The 16,873-nt window shown below is 43.0% G+C and overlaps 1 protein-coding gene across 1 annotated transcript in view; it reads right to left on the reverse strand.

Moving 5' to 3' along the window:
• The window catches only part of LOC136777377 (dual specificity calcium/calmodulin-dependent 3',5'-cyclic nucleotide phosphodiesterase 1-like), a 59,967-nt gene extending 46,982 nt beyond the window's left edge, over positions 1–12,985 (reverse strand). Inside the window, exon 1 of the mRNA XM_066733613.1 lies at positions 12,828–12,985. Coding sequence (XP_066589710.1) covers positions 12,828–12,852 — 25 coding nt within the window. The 5' untranslated portion in view covers positions 12,853–12,985. The remainder of the gene's footprint in view (positions 1–12,827) is intronic.
• Between the last annotated feature and the right edge of the window lie 3,888 nt (positions 12,986–16,873).

The following is a 16,873-nucleotide window of genomic DNA, read 5'->3' on the forward strand; positions in this document are numbered from 1 at the left end:
GACCCTCTGTCTTAACTTAATAATGTTCTTCTCAATTCTGTCCGCTCAATTTCATTTACCCTCTTTTAAGAGTCCGAGAATTTAGCCGTTACAACTTTGTCTGGATAACGCTTGCTCGATTAAATGCCACCAACCTTTCTCTCTCTCTCTCTCTCTCTCTCTCTCCCTCTCTCCATGAAAATTTCAAAGTTGAATTTTGTGGGACGAACGAACGTTGGGTTTTTCTTATTTGTATAATTTTACGCGATTTTTCAATTGGAGTGGATATAAGGTAATATAGGAACGGAGCAGAGTCGCGTCTCCTTTGACCAAAGATGTAGTTAGCGAGGAAGCGCACTTGCAACTTTCACAGGTGATTTAAATACTCGAAAATTTATCGTTCTATTAATATCGTAGCTGGCATGAAATTTCTAATGCAGCAGTCGAAATTATCCCAGCGAATAAGTAAACACGGGAATCCGGACAGATCAGTGATTGAAGGTTTAATGAATAAACAATGGAAAGCAGCCATGCATGCCGGATTTACCAGGAGGCCTCATCCACCTTACGCTATATTTGCATTTGCGATTTCGAGTAGGAACCTGCTCGAAAAGATATGGACGAAACTTTTTAGTATTTTAAGCACTCTTATGGGACTCGTGCAGGAAAGATACGAGTGCAATTTCGGTGAGCCGATCGATAAATAATCTTCGTTATCCGTAAACGACGATTTGGAGAATGAAATTTTTCGTATCCGAAGAACGATCGTCATCGGGAGGGGGTCAGAAACGAAAAGAAAATCTCATTCTCAGGGACTCTGAGAGCGATATACCCGCATTTCAGTCGATCTTGTTACGTGGTGAGGCTCACATTATATATAGAATTATCGATGCACTCACACTTTACAGACGAGATATTTACATACTTTCACCTTCACTGATTAAACTTTCTTTATTAATAGCTGGCACGTATATCGATAGGAGAGAGAAAACGAAATTATAGTCTTTCCGCTCGAATTAGTCGTCACATTAAGAATTGAGAGTCAACACTGCACATTATTAACTCGATGATATTCTGGATAAAGCGATTATTACGAGCGAAGTATTTATCTCTCCCGTTCGTTTAACCCATTATATATTTAGCTCGGCCCGCAGTTTTTAATCAGTCTTTTAAAGACGAGCCCTCGAGCAGCATAATTGACTTTCACCCACAATTATAATTACCGCGATTTTCAGCCTGCATTTCTGACTACTTTTATCGATCAAATTTCCTCCTACTCTCTCGCGCCGCGAGTTTACTTGGGAGATTTCGCAGTTTCGGCTCCAAGTAGATCAGAACTTGGGAGGACCGGTAGATTTACGTGTGCAGCGCGCGCGTTGCTTTGGCGAGAAAGTTTTGATGGGAAAAGGGCGATCGTGGTGTGTGTGTGTTTTCCGTGGAAGGAGGCGGCAGCAGAGGCTGCAGTCTGCACGGAACTTCCTGCCAGGCGTTACGCGACTCCACGTGTCTTAACTGGCGGTGCAACGCGAAGGCTCAAAAGCTCAGCAGCTGGCAGAGGCTGCGCAAGCGTGCGCCACGGCCCACCGCCGCCAGCCAGGCTACACAGCTCCGCACGGAATCCAATTCGCAAAACTTGTAACGGCCTGGCATAGAAAAGCTTCCAACACCTCCTGGGACTCTCCACCACTGTGATTGCTGACCAATACCACATCGGACACGCTCTTTTTCCACTTGGATTTCTTCCACACCTTTTCCACTCTGTCTTCTTATTCTTCTTCGATCCGCAACACTTTTTCCTTTCTCCTTTTCTTCGCTAGCTTGTTTGGCTTTACCATCATTCGATCAAAGTCCAAAATAATCCTGTAGGACGTAAAACACCTTTTTCTTAGTGTTATACGATTTATAGTCGTATATAACTATTATTATCGCGTTGCAAATATTATTTCAGATTAATCCTATATATATTTAGGGGAATGGAGAGCGAGCACCGAGGAGGAATGTCTACAGGTAAATTTCCAAATGGCTCGACGGAGACTATCAAGATCCTCCACCGGATGAATATTCTTCGCGAGTTTTAAAGGGAAACCGGATGCCCTTTGTAAGCTTAATATCGCAATGGCTATAGAGTAATCCAAGCGGCAGCATGTTCCTTCAGTGAAGTTTTTCAAATAATGCGAATCTTTCCTTCCTCATGCAAAGTTGCATGAGTTTAAATCGTGGGGGCTACGACCCTTTTATTTTGCTGTGTTGCATAATGCAGCTATTATCGGTGAAGTGGAAAAATCTTTACTTCGCAGATATTTGGTGGAAAAATGGATAAACTTTCACCGCCATCTCGGTATTATGCAATATCCATTCGAGTTAAAGGGACTGTCAAAAAGATAGGAGGAGGAGTCCAGACATTTTTGCATTAAAATTGTATATATACGAGACACCGAAAAACGCATTCTTCCTTAAATATAACCTGCGCGACTTGTATTGAAAATTTTGACAAGCCCAGCTGAAATCGACTAAAATATTTCGGCGATAAGTTTTATACAACGAAAAAATCCTGAGCGAACTAGCTGGGAAGTAAATTTTTGCGAAATATTCTAAGGAAAATATGGTCTACAATGTATTCGGGATAAATTCTAAGAAACGTGTAAGAGTGCATATATAAAATATATATTATATTCCGGATGTTTTCCAGAGCATATAGGATGAATGTAAGCATCGCATCTATAATTCATGAATAAATCATCGATCCATCGTCTCTTACCTTATAACAACATTTAGCTTATCCGTCATCTCTTCTATATCGATTTTCCTCTTTTCCGCATAAAAATATTAGCACCGAGCCCTGTACTAATCGTCCCACGAAAATGTGGTAATGCAATTTTTTTTCTTACGTGGAAACTATAGTTTTTTTAGTCGGTGTATCAAGGTCAGGCATGGTAAGAGGTAAGAGAGTGAGAGCTAGAGAAAGCTGATAGGCTGGAAGAGCTTCTAAAGCCATTGGAGCGTGTTTCTCACAGCTGAGGGAACAGCGTCTTCCTTGGAAAATGTCTAGAGGCACAGTTCGACACTTTAGATTCTCTCTCGCTCTCTCTTTTCATCTTTCCCACCTCCCCCCCCCCCTCCATACCCCTCGTAAAGACGACACCGCCCTCTAATTTAATAAAATTTAATAGCACTCTGCCTCACCAGAGCCACGATTCCCACGAGAACCCGTAAATAACAATATTTACTCCCAGCTTCCTCATGAAACCAAATACTAAATCCAACTTTCTCTTCCTTTTTCTTCTCATATTTCATTTTTCCTCTAAATATTGTACAAATAATGGCCCTAAGTGAAAATTTCAAAAGTTTGTGATTGTACGGCAGATTTCCTCGGTGGTCGAAGGACGAGTTTTGCACGCTGTTGCGAGTGTCTCGCTGGGAAAATTCAAGCTTTTCCGCAACGACAGATTGGAGAGAGTAGACGCCTTATGTAGAACAATCCAATTTGACCCATAGGACAAAAACGGAAAGCTCTTCGATCTTGATTTACAAAACAATTGAAAATGTCGGAGAATATTCATTGAGCGTAAATCGATCAACTCTGAAAATAGTGGAGAGACACTAGACTTTTTAAACTTTGGCAACGAATAAAAGTTTTTCGACGTGATGGAGTATACGTTTTTAGCTCGATAAGAGGCTATACCCCTCTTCGGGAAAGAAAAGAGGGAGGTTTGCATTTCGAGGAATCCAGCGAGAGGTACCAGAGGAGTTTAATTAGACTGGCGGGTTTGGCGATTAATCAGTTGGTCAGGTAAAAGGGTTGGGGGAGAGAGAGAGAGAGAGAGAGACAAATTGTGAAAGGTCTAGTGATGTAGGTCTATTGGTAGTTGGCGTGAAATTACCAGGACGGTGGGAATGAGGAGCGGGGTAATAGGGAGTGGGGGGTGTGACGCTGTGGAAAGGACAGTATAGGATAGGACAGGACAAAACTGAATAGGGTTTGTACTGGTTGCGAGACAAACTCACCCAACCTACTGGCCTTAATTTAATTCATGATGAGCTAAGATAGATACAAATGCATTGGTATACGTATTTATGAGAGGGAAAGTTTCAAAGACAAAGGAAAATCGTGAAACAAATCTCAGAGTACAAAGACTCTCACTGTCAAGGGGAGAAGATCATTTTGAATGCTTTAAATGACTCCCGTTGAGATTATTCCTATTTCATTAGAATTACATCTTTCCATCCCCCTTCCCCCCCCCCCTCTCTCTCTCTCTCTCTCACTCACACACTCTCACCAAAATTTAAGTTCTCCATTTTCTTGGGAACCACAACGATATCCGACGAGATTTTCCTTATCCCATAATTACATTTTTCCTCCCATCTCTTCAACATCCTATCGAAGGTCACATCGTCCCGCTCATTTTGGATTATTAACCTGGTATCACGAAGCGATCTTCCAAAGCACTCGCGATTATACAAGTAATATACATTCCTTGAGATCTCGCAAAGCTACCACTTGTCTCCAAAGACAGAGTTCTCCGTTCTTCCTCACGCACTATTGGCCAGGAAACAAAGTCGTTGGTAGGAAATTATGAGAATCAAGAGAACGAACGTTACGCCTGATGCAAAGCAATTCCGTGCTCGTCATTTCCCTCATACAACCTACATAATTAGTGGTTTATCACGGAACGACCGTAGCTCCGAGAGAATCTTTGGAAAAATCGATGGCGATGCGTCCTCGGGGATCCAGCATAAATATAAACTGCAAGGGCAGTGTGTGGTGTGTATACATATATAGACAGCGAGTTTCCCCGGATACTTTCGGAAATAATGATTCATCGTTCGTGTTATGACGGGGATAAAGCTGTGATTGGGTTTCACAACAATCAGCATTGGCTTTGCAGAAACGCGCGCGAGACTAATGGACACCGGGACCCAGTGTGGGCGTGGCTGTGCCGAAGATTAACTGCACGGGATTTAGGAATTTGACGCTATTCCTTCCGGGCCGGCTGCCAAAGAGCCAAACGGGCGAACCCTGGCGGAAGCCTCCGCTTCCCCCAGAGTCCAGAAGAACCTGGCACGACGCGACTAAAAAAATTCAATGCCGTATTATTGACGCACAAGCCGATCCATCGTGCCTCGATCCCCACTGCACGGCCAGGAAGGTTCGCGCTTCTGGAAAGATTTCGCGAGCAGAACTGGCGTGCAACGGAAAGTGTCAGAGAGCAGGAGTAACGAGCTAAAAACACGAGTAGCTATACCATTAAAGGGGATATGCGCGCTATGGCAGGCATCCTGCACCAAGGACGATAAAGATATTTTTTCCCCCCTCGGAATGACGAATGGATAGAAGAATTATGAGTCCAATAAAACAGCGGGGGCTGCACGACGATGGTCGGTGCATGTGCGTGCATCTATCACCGCCGGTGTCGCGACGTTAATATTCAGCGTAAACTCTAGCCGAGGCTCGAGAGGAGTATCGGGTTCTCTCCAGCGGAGGAATATAAAATAAACGCCAGAGGGGATTTTTATGTATATCCGGCGCATGTCTCTATCTTGTCAGGTGTCAAAAATCGATAGACTCTCCCCGCCAATAATCAGACGCTTCGTTCAGCCAGCTAAAACTCATTTCGTTCCTTCCTTTTGTCAGATCCCCCCCCCCCCTTCCCTTTTGCGTTACACTCTTGGCAGCCGATAGCCTGCACCACCAGCCAGCGCTCCGCCGCGCCGTTACGTGTACGCCTCTGTATACTCGAGTACGTATACAACACACATTTATTACATTCCCACGAGACACTGCGACGTCAAGAATCATAAACGCGAGGAACACCGAGAATCGCCTCGCTATTGAAATATTTTACTCGTAAATATAACGAGAAATTTATTGGACCTCGAGAAAAATTCTGGCACAAATTCGGTATACCCAGCCTTCCACTCGATTACGTCAACTATTATTTTTTTATCTGTCCTGTGTTGGCTGTTCCAACTCGTAGGTTGTATTACGGTTAAAGACTTTTTGATCTATATATGTATATATAAGTATGGAGCATCACCGGAACTCGACGTATATTTGCCGAGTGCAGATGTTTTTGATGGCGAAAGAAAATTGATCTAGTTTCGTTCGAGTCGAAGGGGACTCGATCGAGAGTTTGAGACTGTTTCAATCAGTGGAGCGAATCATTGCGTGTTAAACGGGATACAATTTATGGCACGGTCATAAATCGGCCAAACTTTTAAGTGGTCATTCGATGCAATAGTTCGACAGTATCCAGGATGAATCCTAGCAAGCTTGCAGCCGATTCCTGGCATACTTCGAGTTATTTATTTCGCATCCGTTGGCCACTGGAGCGAAAGAAGACCAAGACTGCATTCGCCATACCAATGCCGAGCCGAATCAAGGCATATTAGGTAAATTTTGAGGCGAGAGCAAACTGAATAGTCTTAGCTTTGCTCTTGCTTAACTGCGAAACTGTCATTGTGAATTATTAATCGTGTATATCGGAGGGTAAAATAAATTCAGAATATAGGTTAAACCGGAACTGCCAGGGTTAATGAAGCGGCGGTCCGTCAACAATGCGGAAAGGAGGAAGTTGGTGTGCACAGTGATGTAGCAACGAAGCATTCCCTTATCAAATGTCAAAGGATGAGCGCGAGTCTCTCATTTTTCTCACTAACTATTATCCAGCGTTCTCATCCTCCTTACAATTACTCGAGAACTTTACAAAGTTCGACTGTTTTTTCATTGCTGCAATGGCGAATCGATAAGAAGCACGAGTTTGCCAAGAAATCTGGTAAATAAATAAAAAGTGTATATAGCTGCGGGATAATTAATCAGGATGGAGAATTTCAGATTTTCAGTGCAGGGATAGGTAGCTGGAAAAACAGAATCGCTCGATTGTTTAATCAATGGACGCTTCGTAGGTTTGCTACTTCGCGTAGGTTGATTTAATTTTCAAATGGTACATTTTTCATTAGCGAGGGATAGGAGGGTGGGGTAAAATGATACTTCTAAGGAAAAACTCATCACGGTGGCTCTATTATAAGATTTAACATGGCCAAAATTAGATATACGAGGGACCTGCTATTACTTTATATTTCTACGTGGTCGACAAATTTAAATGGTTACAACATTTTTCAGCACTCCGTCTAGAGTTAATCTTACAAAAGGATAATTTAGATTAAGGCCTTGTAACTGTAAGTTCGTTGGACAAAAGTTATTATTGCCTGAAAAAATATTACCATATTCCTTTCCTATGAAAAATTTAAAAGCGTTTATCCACAATGGTAAAAAAATAAATCTCGCTGTTATTTTCTGCGCATTGAAATCGGATCTTTCATGATTGTCTGATATATCAGGAAACTGCAGGTATTATGACGTTCGTTTATTTTTAAAAGGACGGCAACAATAGTTTCTTCGATATAACAAGGGATCGTTTTACCACGAGGGATCTTTCTAGCCCACTCTCCCCCATGGCAACAATAGTTTCTTCGATATAACAAGGGATCGTTTTACCACGAGGGATCTTTCTAGCCCACTCTCCCCCATTATACGTGTATTAGTGCACAATATCCTGTATGAGTGGGACGCTCGCGGAAGGTGATGGAAACGTCCCAAGAATCTGATTATTGCCGCCTTGGTTATGCCAAGGCTTACAACTACGAGACTCCTGCTGACTCGAATACTTGAAGATTTTATCGCTCGATCTGGCTTTTATTAAAATTTTTGCGCCCCTTTTATTGCTCCGTCGCGTCGACTTCCCACCCATTGTCCAATTCGATATAGCTTCAGCTTACAAAGATTTTTTTCCCCCTTTTCCACCTATCTGTTCTAGCTTCCCTTTCCTTTTCAGGATTCTCATAATGGACAAATGAATGCTTATTGTGACTTTAAAATGGCTCGTTTATTCCCATCGATATAAATATATATACGCGAAAATCTTCCGCTCGGAGATTAAAACTGAATTAATTAAATTTATAAAGAGTCGTGTAAGGCTCTTTGAATGTTCTTGTAATTTTTCAGTGAGAAGAGAAGAAGAAATAAATATTTGCTGCATAATACTTGTATCTGGCAGTAGTAGCAGAAAACTTTGGCCAAACGAAGATGGCGTGGTTTCTCCATCTCATGAGGTTTCCCATTCTCTCGCCGCAAAAGCTTCCTTCGTACAACGGAGGGTAATTTACCGACGTAAGCTACAGCCCCGAAAAGCTCCTAGGAAATAGGGGGAGAAGAGAAGGCCAACTGGCGCCAGCTAGGCTGCGGCCATCGAAAGTAATACGTTGATTATTGATTTTTGAATAATAAATGGATAGGTTGATAATAGTCACGTTTATTTTAACACATCGGTCAAATAAAATGCCCATTCTTCTCTATATTATTATCCCTGAAACAAATGATTGCAGATGTACACTGTAGCTGAATCCCTGCTATCATTATTGCCTTGTTAAAACAGACAAATGTACAAGAGGCTTCTGACAGCTGGCACACAATTTTTTTCCAAAATCCTGACGTGTATGGGTCATTGATATAAAAAATCCATCTCCACACAGACACACGACGAAAACTTTTAACAAGCTTGTGGATGGATAAAACTGAAAGACTTTCGTTTTTGCTCGTAAAGCCCAACCGCAAATTGATTGAAATACGATATTGTCAACCGAAGTAGAACCTGGGATGAAACTTGTTAAATTAAGCGCAAGTTTTGCCAGGTATGCGAATTCATTCGAAACTTGAGTGAGATGTAAAGGTCGTATGTTTTCCAGAGTGTGGGGAGTTGGAGGGAAGTGCTAGGAACTTACGGTGGGAATGATTAATACGACTAGCTGTGATAAGTGGATTGGTTGAGGATAGGAGGATAAAAAATACTTAACGACATGTGCCGTTGTTGTTTTTTTCTTTTCGTAAATAATGAAGCATCTCGCTCTTGGTGGCAAAAGTACCTCTAACCCAGATTCTTCAATGAAAAGCTGTCAGGTTTGGTTAGCCTGGGTGCAAAGATAAGCTCTTTTGCAAAGAATGCATAGATTAGCAACTGATAGATACGCTACTACGTCTCGTAACGATCCAACTTTTGATCAAATAAAATGTGAAAAAGCCATCCTACAAGTTTTTGGTATTAAAATTTTCTCATTAGGTTTTTACCCCCCCCAGGGAAAGGGTGAGTTTTTCGTGCAAGCATTTATATATATATATATATATAAGAGGAAAATCGGTTTCTCAATGTGTGCAATACGTCGGACACTCGAGAATCGTGAAGCACAGTCACCAGAGCAATTTGCTGCTTCGTATAAATCGTTTTCAGCAGATGTTACGCATAATTCATAAATCTTCCATGAAATTTTAGATGGGCCAACAGGCACGTATACAATTCGAAGATAGATATATATCACTGACTTTTGAAATTTATAGAACTTACCTGGTATATGACCGAAATACTTTTCTACCCTACTGCTACCGGAGTAAAACGATAAAAGTTGAGAAAAGTGCGGGGAAGAGTCACAGGAATGGCTATTCAAACTTGAGATTGGCACTGGTGAAATGGAGGTTGAAGAATCGTCCATGATTCTTCGAGAGTGGACAGGAGAATGTCGGTGAACGAAGTATCAGGGATTGTATTATGAAATTCAGGAAGCCTAATAGCTCGATGTTGCCAAGTTGCGCTCGTTACAACGCGAACTGGATACAGCTCCGATATCCCACTCATCTCTCGCGTAACATTATATTAATCAGCAGACCCATAAGCCACGAAAGTTATTTGCACGACACCATCGAGTCAATTTAACGTAATCTCCCGTGGCATTATTCAAAGAAACATATATATATATATATATATATACGTAAACTAAAAAACCTGTTGCACAGCAGACTTTTCATCGCAATCTCCTTATTCGATTTTTTTATCCAGAACGTTTCATCCGGATTTTATGGGTTGGCGCATCAGGCTGGGAGGCCATCAAATCTGCTTTTATTAAGTTTCTCGGAGCTGCAGGCTGGATGTAAAATTCGGTTGTGACTTAACGATGGAGGGCGGGTACCGTGGGGAAACTCTTCACTAGCCATCGTATAATTTAACGAAGCGCAATTACCATTCATGCATATATTCATTGGAAGCATTAGCGCGATTACAGGAAAGGATACCCGATGTTAAGTGAAATCGAACTACGTTCGAGCATCGTATAGAGCGGGCAAACACTAATAGCCAATATGTTTGCGATTACTACGGATATTAAGGAACAATATTTGCTGTATATCCCGATCAGCTCCAATAAAACGAATATATACTGCTCGCTCGTCTTTATATTACGCACGGCAAATTGGAAATAGATCGATGGTAAGCTGCGAGGAATAAGAGAATATCAATTGATAAAATCCTATGTAGCCAAATCGCAGGATCGACGCTTTCTAACGTGCTTCGAGCTTATTTATCGGATTACGGATCACTCGAGAAATATAGGGTCTTTTAGCGTAGCGTAAACAGCTTTGTCTGCCACCGTGAAACACGTAGAAGAGAGAGAGAGAGAGAGAGAGAGAGAGGATAGAGAGAGAGAGAAAGACTGAAATTGGCGTAAATATAAGATGGCTGTGTATGTGTGATCCATATAATAGCACTGTGGTGCTATACCTATGGGTATGTACACGTATATATAACCTCGAAGCTGCATTCCCGAGACTGAAATACGTCCGGTAATCCAATAATAATGTAAGAATGAAGCCATGATTTTTAAGAGGCTTAGACCGACTCCTCAAAGTGCTTCCATCCCGCTAATCTTTATGCAAATTTCATCTTCGTTCATTGAGAGATCGCGTGGCGAACGAGTCTTATGCTTTCCGAAAACTGTGGGAGAACTGCTGTCGTATTCATGCGCGTTAATGTTATGTGTGTGTGTGTGTGTGTGTGTGTGGGTGAAGAAGAGCGTTGATTCGCAGAGGAAAAGTATGCGGAGGGCAAGAAAGGAGGCCGATTGGATCGATGGCTCCTCTTTATCTCGCGGTTCTTCCAACACAGAATCCCTTTGATTCGTTTCTTACTAGTCGAAAATCGATCCTAACGCGAGAGCAACCAGCTTTGGCCCCAATTTCGACTAGCCAACTGCAATTTTAGAGACAAAGGGCGCTCTCGGCTTATCGACTCGGGGCGATAAAAGCGCTGACAATCCTGATAATTTTCCAGCCTCTCCAATCTCTCGAAACTCCCTCCTCATCCGGCTTCCATCTAATTTGCAATTCTGAAATCTCGCGAGTCCAATGCACCAGCCCACCTCGACAATTTCCAAATGAAAGGATTTAAATTCTATTCACACCTATATATCCGCGCGTGAATCCGAAATGCGGAAAAGACCAGGTTGTAAGCGTTACAAGTTATTCGCTAACTAAGATTAAAGAGAGTAATTAATTAGAGGCTATATAATTGAAGTTATTTGTGGCGAGAACTAATTATTGGTTCTGGGCGTCGTTACAGCAAATTTCTCGAGGAGCGTGGCTATTACATTGAATGCAAACGAATAAAGCGATCCATTATATGAACCGAGTTTGCGAGCAGACCCCGTTGGAATCGAGTGGACAGATTAATTAAATGTCAAGGGAGGATACATCACCTTCGAAATCTTGCCTATTCCAAGGCCCTGCTATTCGCTTCCCAGACCTATACACCTGTACCATACACTTTCCTCTCGAATTCTATTTTATTGCACAGGCCGTAGTCGGAGATCTAGTATAATGCATGAATAAAAGCACTGGTTCTGCCTCCCTTTATATATATATATAAATATATATATATATATAGTATATATATATACACCGGTGCTTTCAGGGTGCTTCGAGACAAAAGTCAAGCATCGATCCGGATTGCTATCGCTAAAAATACAACGAATTCTTAGCGAACGGAGGCTCGCTCGACAAATATCGATACACGTTACGGGTTTAATATAATAAGATCACCTTTGCGGTCTAATGCTCGATACATTTATCGAATATCCTGTTGCTCTCTCTCTCTCTCTCTCTCTCTCTCTCTCTCTCTTTGATTCGAGGCACGTAAAATAACCCAGTTGGACCACAACCCTGGTAATTCACTTGGACCAGCTGTTATATGAATAGAAATGGACGAAGCTTTCTTTTTCTATTTATTCCCTCGCATCGGCAGCCTTCCGAGCGTTCCCAAGCAGGATGAATCCAAGTGTAAGAAGGATATAAATTTTGCAACAGTGGCGGATGGTAGAAGCCACACACTCTTCATGAATTTTCATCGTGCCCGATTTCAGCGATGGTGCGTATCAGCCGAAAGAGATTGAAAGCTTACAAGTGGCTGAAAATCGAATGAAGCCACCAACACATAGCCGTATGCAGCTATATCGTATTTCCGCTATAGAGACGCTTCTTCCCCGTTCATTCCGAGATCCTCGTTTATTTGATTTTTATCTGCAATAACCGAGCGATGCACCGATTATATCACCATCCAAACTCGTGCTATCGTTATATACCGCTGTGTTATTTAACGACGATGCACTCCACGAGATGTTTCTGGAACGCCGGGGACGCAAATGGCCGCCCTTGAAACCGTATCATCGGAGGAAGCGAACTTCTCCTCAAAGGGACGACATGCTGAAGAGAGAGGTTTCCCCGCGAGGAATTAAAAACCCAACTGCGGGCAATACGTTGCCGCATTACCCTCGGAGATTTATTCAGCGGTGAACAAATGATTCTCTGTCAAGTACGTCCGTCCTTCTTATAGCCTATAGACTCGACTGTAGCTTACCTCCCTTTTATAATGAAAGTCTGTATCTCTTCAGAAGAGACTTATCTCTGTTTATCTTATCGCGAGGATATCATTTTTCGCTATATATCATATTGGGAGAATTAAAATCTCTCTTACCTTGGCCATGTCTATCCTTGTCCATATCCCTGCGAAGGTCGAGGCTGGGGCACTTTTTTCCTCACTGCATCTCCGAGTCGACTTCCTTGGCTGGCGATACTATCACACCCGAGCTCAGCGTACTTCGCATCGGACTGAAGTCTTGCAAAGAGAAATCCGTCATTGCGATGGAAAATGTAGAGAATGGTCGGGGCGGGACTTACCGGGACCTCAGACCGTTTCGGAGCTCGGTAAATGATAGGTCGAGTGTGTTAGGGAGGTTCTGCGAGAATCGTGCAAATTAGTATCTCGGCTTAAAATTCTGCCACGTGCGTCAGCGTCCGGCGTGCTCCTTGAAAAGCCGCATTAGCATATCTGGAATACACTGAAAAGATATTGCATCGTTTGGAGATGACCGAACGAATCCCAACGCTCGATAAGGGATCCGAGGAACGGTCAAAGTGTTGGGATCCCTCCGGAGTCATACTAATTGCGGCCCATGCCATTTTTCATCCCTCGCGTCGTCGCCTCTTCGAACCCCGACGTGACTCAAAAAGGCAAGTGCCAGCCAGGCCCTTCGACCCTGTACGACCACCACTTCTCCCTCGACCAATTGTCAGAAAAGAAGAAAACACGTTGGATCCCGATGAAAGCGAGAAGCTAAGACCTCGGGAGGATCGTCAATTATTCGGCAGATGGACAGAAAATTATGAGTTGTGAGAAAAATCGTAGTTTCTCGAGTTTCAACGCTCTCTCATTCTCCGACTGAATAATTCGCCGGTTTGGTGGAGAATACAGGATTCGACGGTGAGAATTGTTCGAAGCTGCTTTTCAAAGTAAAATCCGACTTTTCTGGGAACACAATTGGAGCAAACAACGTTTGAAAAGCGTCCAATGTCACGAGTGTCGTAGAATCGTATCTTCGGTAGGCCACGTTTTCCCATTTGTCATGTTTTTTTTTCTCCTCCCTTATTAAAAGCGACGTAGCTTTATGTGTCCATATCTCTTGCTGAAGTTGACCAATTTCATTTTAACTGTACACCGGACGATCGTTAAAACGTTCGTGTAATAACGTAGAATGCACTTGAGAGAGAGAGAGAGAGAGAGAGAGAGGCTCGTCGACATTGACCAGCTCCAAGTGTACCGCTTCCTATTCAAATTTGCCATTTCGCATTACGGTTCTGTTCCACCCAGGGACCCTATACACTCCTAGATTTTCCTCCAACCCTTTCAATCTACCGGCAAAACTTCCTTCTCCATTTTCTCAGCCCCTTTCACGGTTAGCGTATAATTTCTCATTTTTCCTTTGCCAGCTCCCTCGCTCGCTCCAAAGCTCGCCGGCTTTCTCGTTTAATGTCCGATATTAAGAGACAGCGGACACATCTATATATTATTCATTTATTTTTCACTTTCCGGATCTCTATTCAACTCCGCGCCGCACGAGCGAAAATGACTTTGGTAGCTTTGCGTTTACCTTTCCCGTTACTTCATTTTCCGCGACTCGACGAAATTTCCTCCTCGCCCTCCTTTTTTCCTACTCAATTTTTAAATTTATTATTTAAGCCACAGACGTCCCACATAGTTTATCGCCAAACTCCAGACACGGACCAGTTATATATATAGTACATATATACTTTCCTCGATGGTAAATTTTCTAGGAACGTTCCTCTCCCGTTTAATCAGTTTTGCTAACTAGTCGTTCGGCTAATTACATTATTTATGTTTCGAGGGGTGCAAACAGCATCGATTTTCCGCGTTCACTCAACTAAATTGACTCGTATCATGGAGAAAGAGAGGCGCGCGTGTGTGTGTGTGTGTGTGTGTGTGTATACAGATCCGCTAGCAGGTGTCACTCCAGAGAGGTAGTCTGCACGTTTTAATTATAGAACGTTAATCCCTAGCAATACGAGTGTCTTAAATTCCACTATTGAAATTTCACCATCCAATCGTGAGAACTCGCATCCATTGACAACGTATGCATACGTATCTATCCCTGACGGGAGTCTTCGAGCACGAAATTTGCACATGCATCAGCCGGAAACTCGCCCAAGCTGTGCTGTATATCAGTGTTCGAATGAGCAAATCCAACCTGTGGCAAAATCCATGGAGAAGCTCTTCCGAAACATTTGGACCCTCTTCGTACTTTTGGAGCGACCGCACGTGTGTATTCCCGCACATCGCGTCGATTTGCAAACGTCAGCATCGATTGGACCTGGCCTGTAACTGAGTCGACACGCTGGAGATTCGAACGGCGAACCGCGAAGAGATGAAAAACTCGGACGGGAAGATGCAATGGTTTGCCAAAGTGCACAACACTGTACGCTGCAAGCTCTTCAATCGATTCTGAATAATTTGAGTAACGGCACTATATATATATATATACGTATACTTTTCTACTGGCTCGAGTCGTAACAAAAACCAGGTGGTTTTTTATTAAGAAAACACCGGAACTGAATCACGCTGCAATGTTCCTCACTAACGAAGAATAACAATTATATTCCGGTGATGGATATAACCATGGAAAATTTTAACCGAACAGAGTGCTGCAACCGATTTAATTATCTGTAAACAATCGTTAACCAGAGCCAATAACGGAATCGAGGCATTCCGCCTAAAAATAACTAATTTCTGGCGTTTGCGATGAGCGAGGAGGCAGAAAAAATTAATGATCGCAGAGGATACAATTATGAGAAGCTATCGTGTATATATATATATATATATGGGTAAATATAAATATTCCATTCTCTCAGTTTTGTTTATTTATAAATGCTGTGACACTTTGACAGGTGATTATGTCGTTTATTCGGGAGAGGGGTGACAATGTTTCTTGCACTTCGTGGGGGGGGGGGGGGGGGGGAGGTGTGGAAAGGTAGAGGGAGTGTAGAATTAAAAAAAAAATTATAGTAGATTGGAAAGGAGGGAGGGGAAGGGGAGGAAAAAGGGTGAGAATGATGATGAAAAACGCGCACGTTTACAAAGACTTATTTCTCCTGGTGCTCAGCATCGACGAGAGGGGGGAGGGGGGATTTTCTTTGAGACGGACGGAGAAAGAAGGTGTGTGATTGCGTGCGTCGTGTGCTTGAGAGAGCAAAGGTGTTTGTGGGTTTTGTATGTATGCAAACGTGGTGTGTGTGTGTGTAAAAGAGAGAGAGAGAGAGAGAGAGAGTGTGTGTGAAAAAGAGAGGAGAGACAGAATGCCCGCGGACGAGGTGCGCGTTGGCGAACAGGCGGTGAGCTACTGCCGCCGGCAGGCGGCACTCGGCAGCTCGCTAAAGGTTCGCCGACACGCTGGACCCGCGAAAATCCCGCGATGCGTGCGCAAGTCGCGTGCTCCGACGAAACTGGAACTCTTCTTCTCGCTTCGTATGATCCCTCGACCCTTACGAGCCCTATATATATATATATATGTATGCCCTATAGAGTGGAACCTCCAATTAACGCGCCGCGTTCCCTCTCGCTAAACATATCTCCAATTATTCCTAGCACTATTATATATATATATATATATATATATACCTTATTATTTAGCCCTCGCGTTTCCCCTCTCGACGCCACCTCTCTTTTCTCCCATTGCACATTATAAAAGCCCATAAACACAGCTTCATCGTTCCACGTTAAAATCAATAGAAGCATTTTATTCAACAACGCGGAGTATAATTTTCCTTGCTGTATACTTTTCAACGAAGGAATTATTCCAACCACCGTCCGCGCGCACACGGTACACGTCATATCGCTTTCTGATTAATTTATTCCCTTTGGCACACACAGCGGCGTCATTTTGGATTTTCGTTGTTTTTAATTTCCGCCTTGATGCCCCAGATCCGCGAAGCGTGAACGCACATGAATCGAGAAATTAACTAGGAAAAGCTTTTATACGTCAACGCTGCTGATGGATTCCATTTCCCCAATTGTTTATCCCGATCGCGGCCTATAGGCGATCATCGTTTACACGCGCGCGTGTTTGTTATTATAATTTGCGCGCTGCTATTTTCCGCGGTATAAATTTTACGGGAAATACGCGAGCGGGGCTGGAAATTACGTGCCACGCTGAAGGCACGGAGGAAACG

Source organism: Prorops nasuta, unplaced genomic scaffold (genome assembly GCF_024137725.1).
Source record: "Prorops nasuta isolate Cenicafe-Biocafe unplaced genomic scaffold, Cenicafe_Pnas_1.2 PNAS00011, whole genome shotgun sequence".
Taxonomy (NCBI): domain Eukaryota; kingdom Metazoa; phylum Arthropoda; class Insecta; order Hymenoptera; family Bethylidae; genus Prorops; species Prorops nasuta.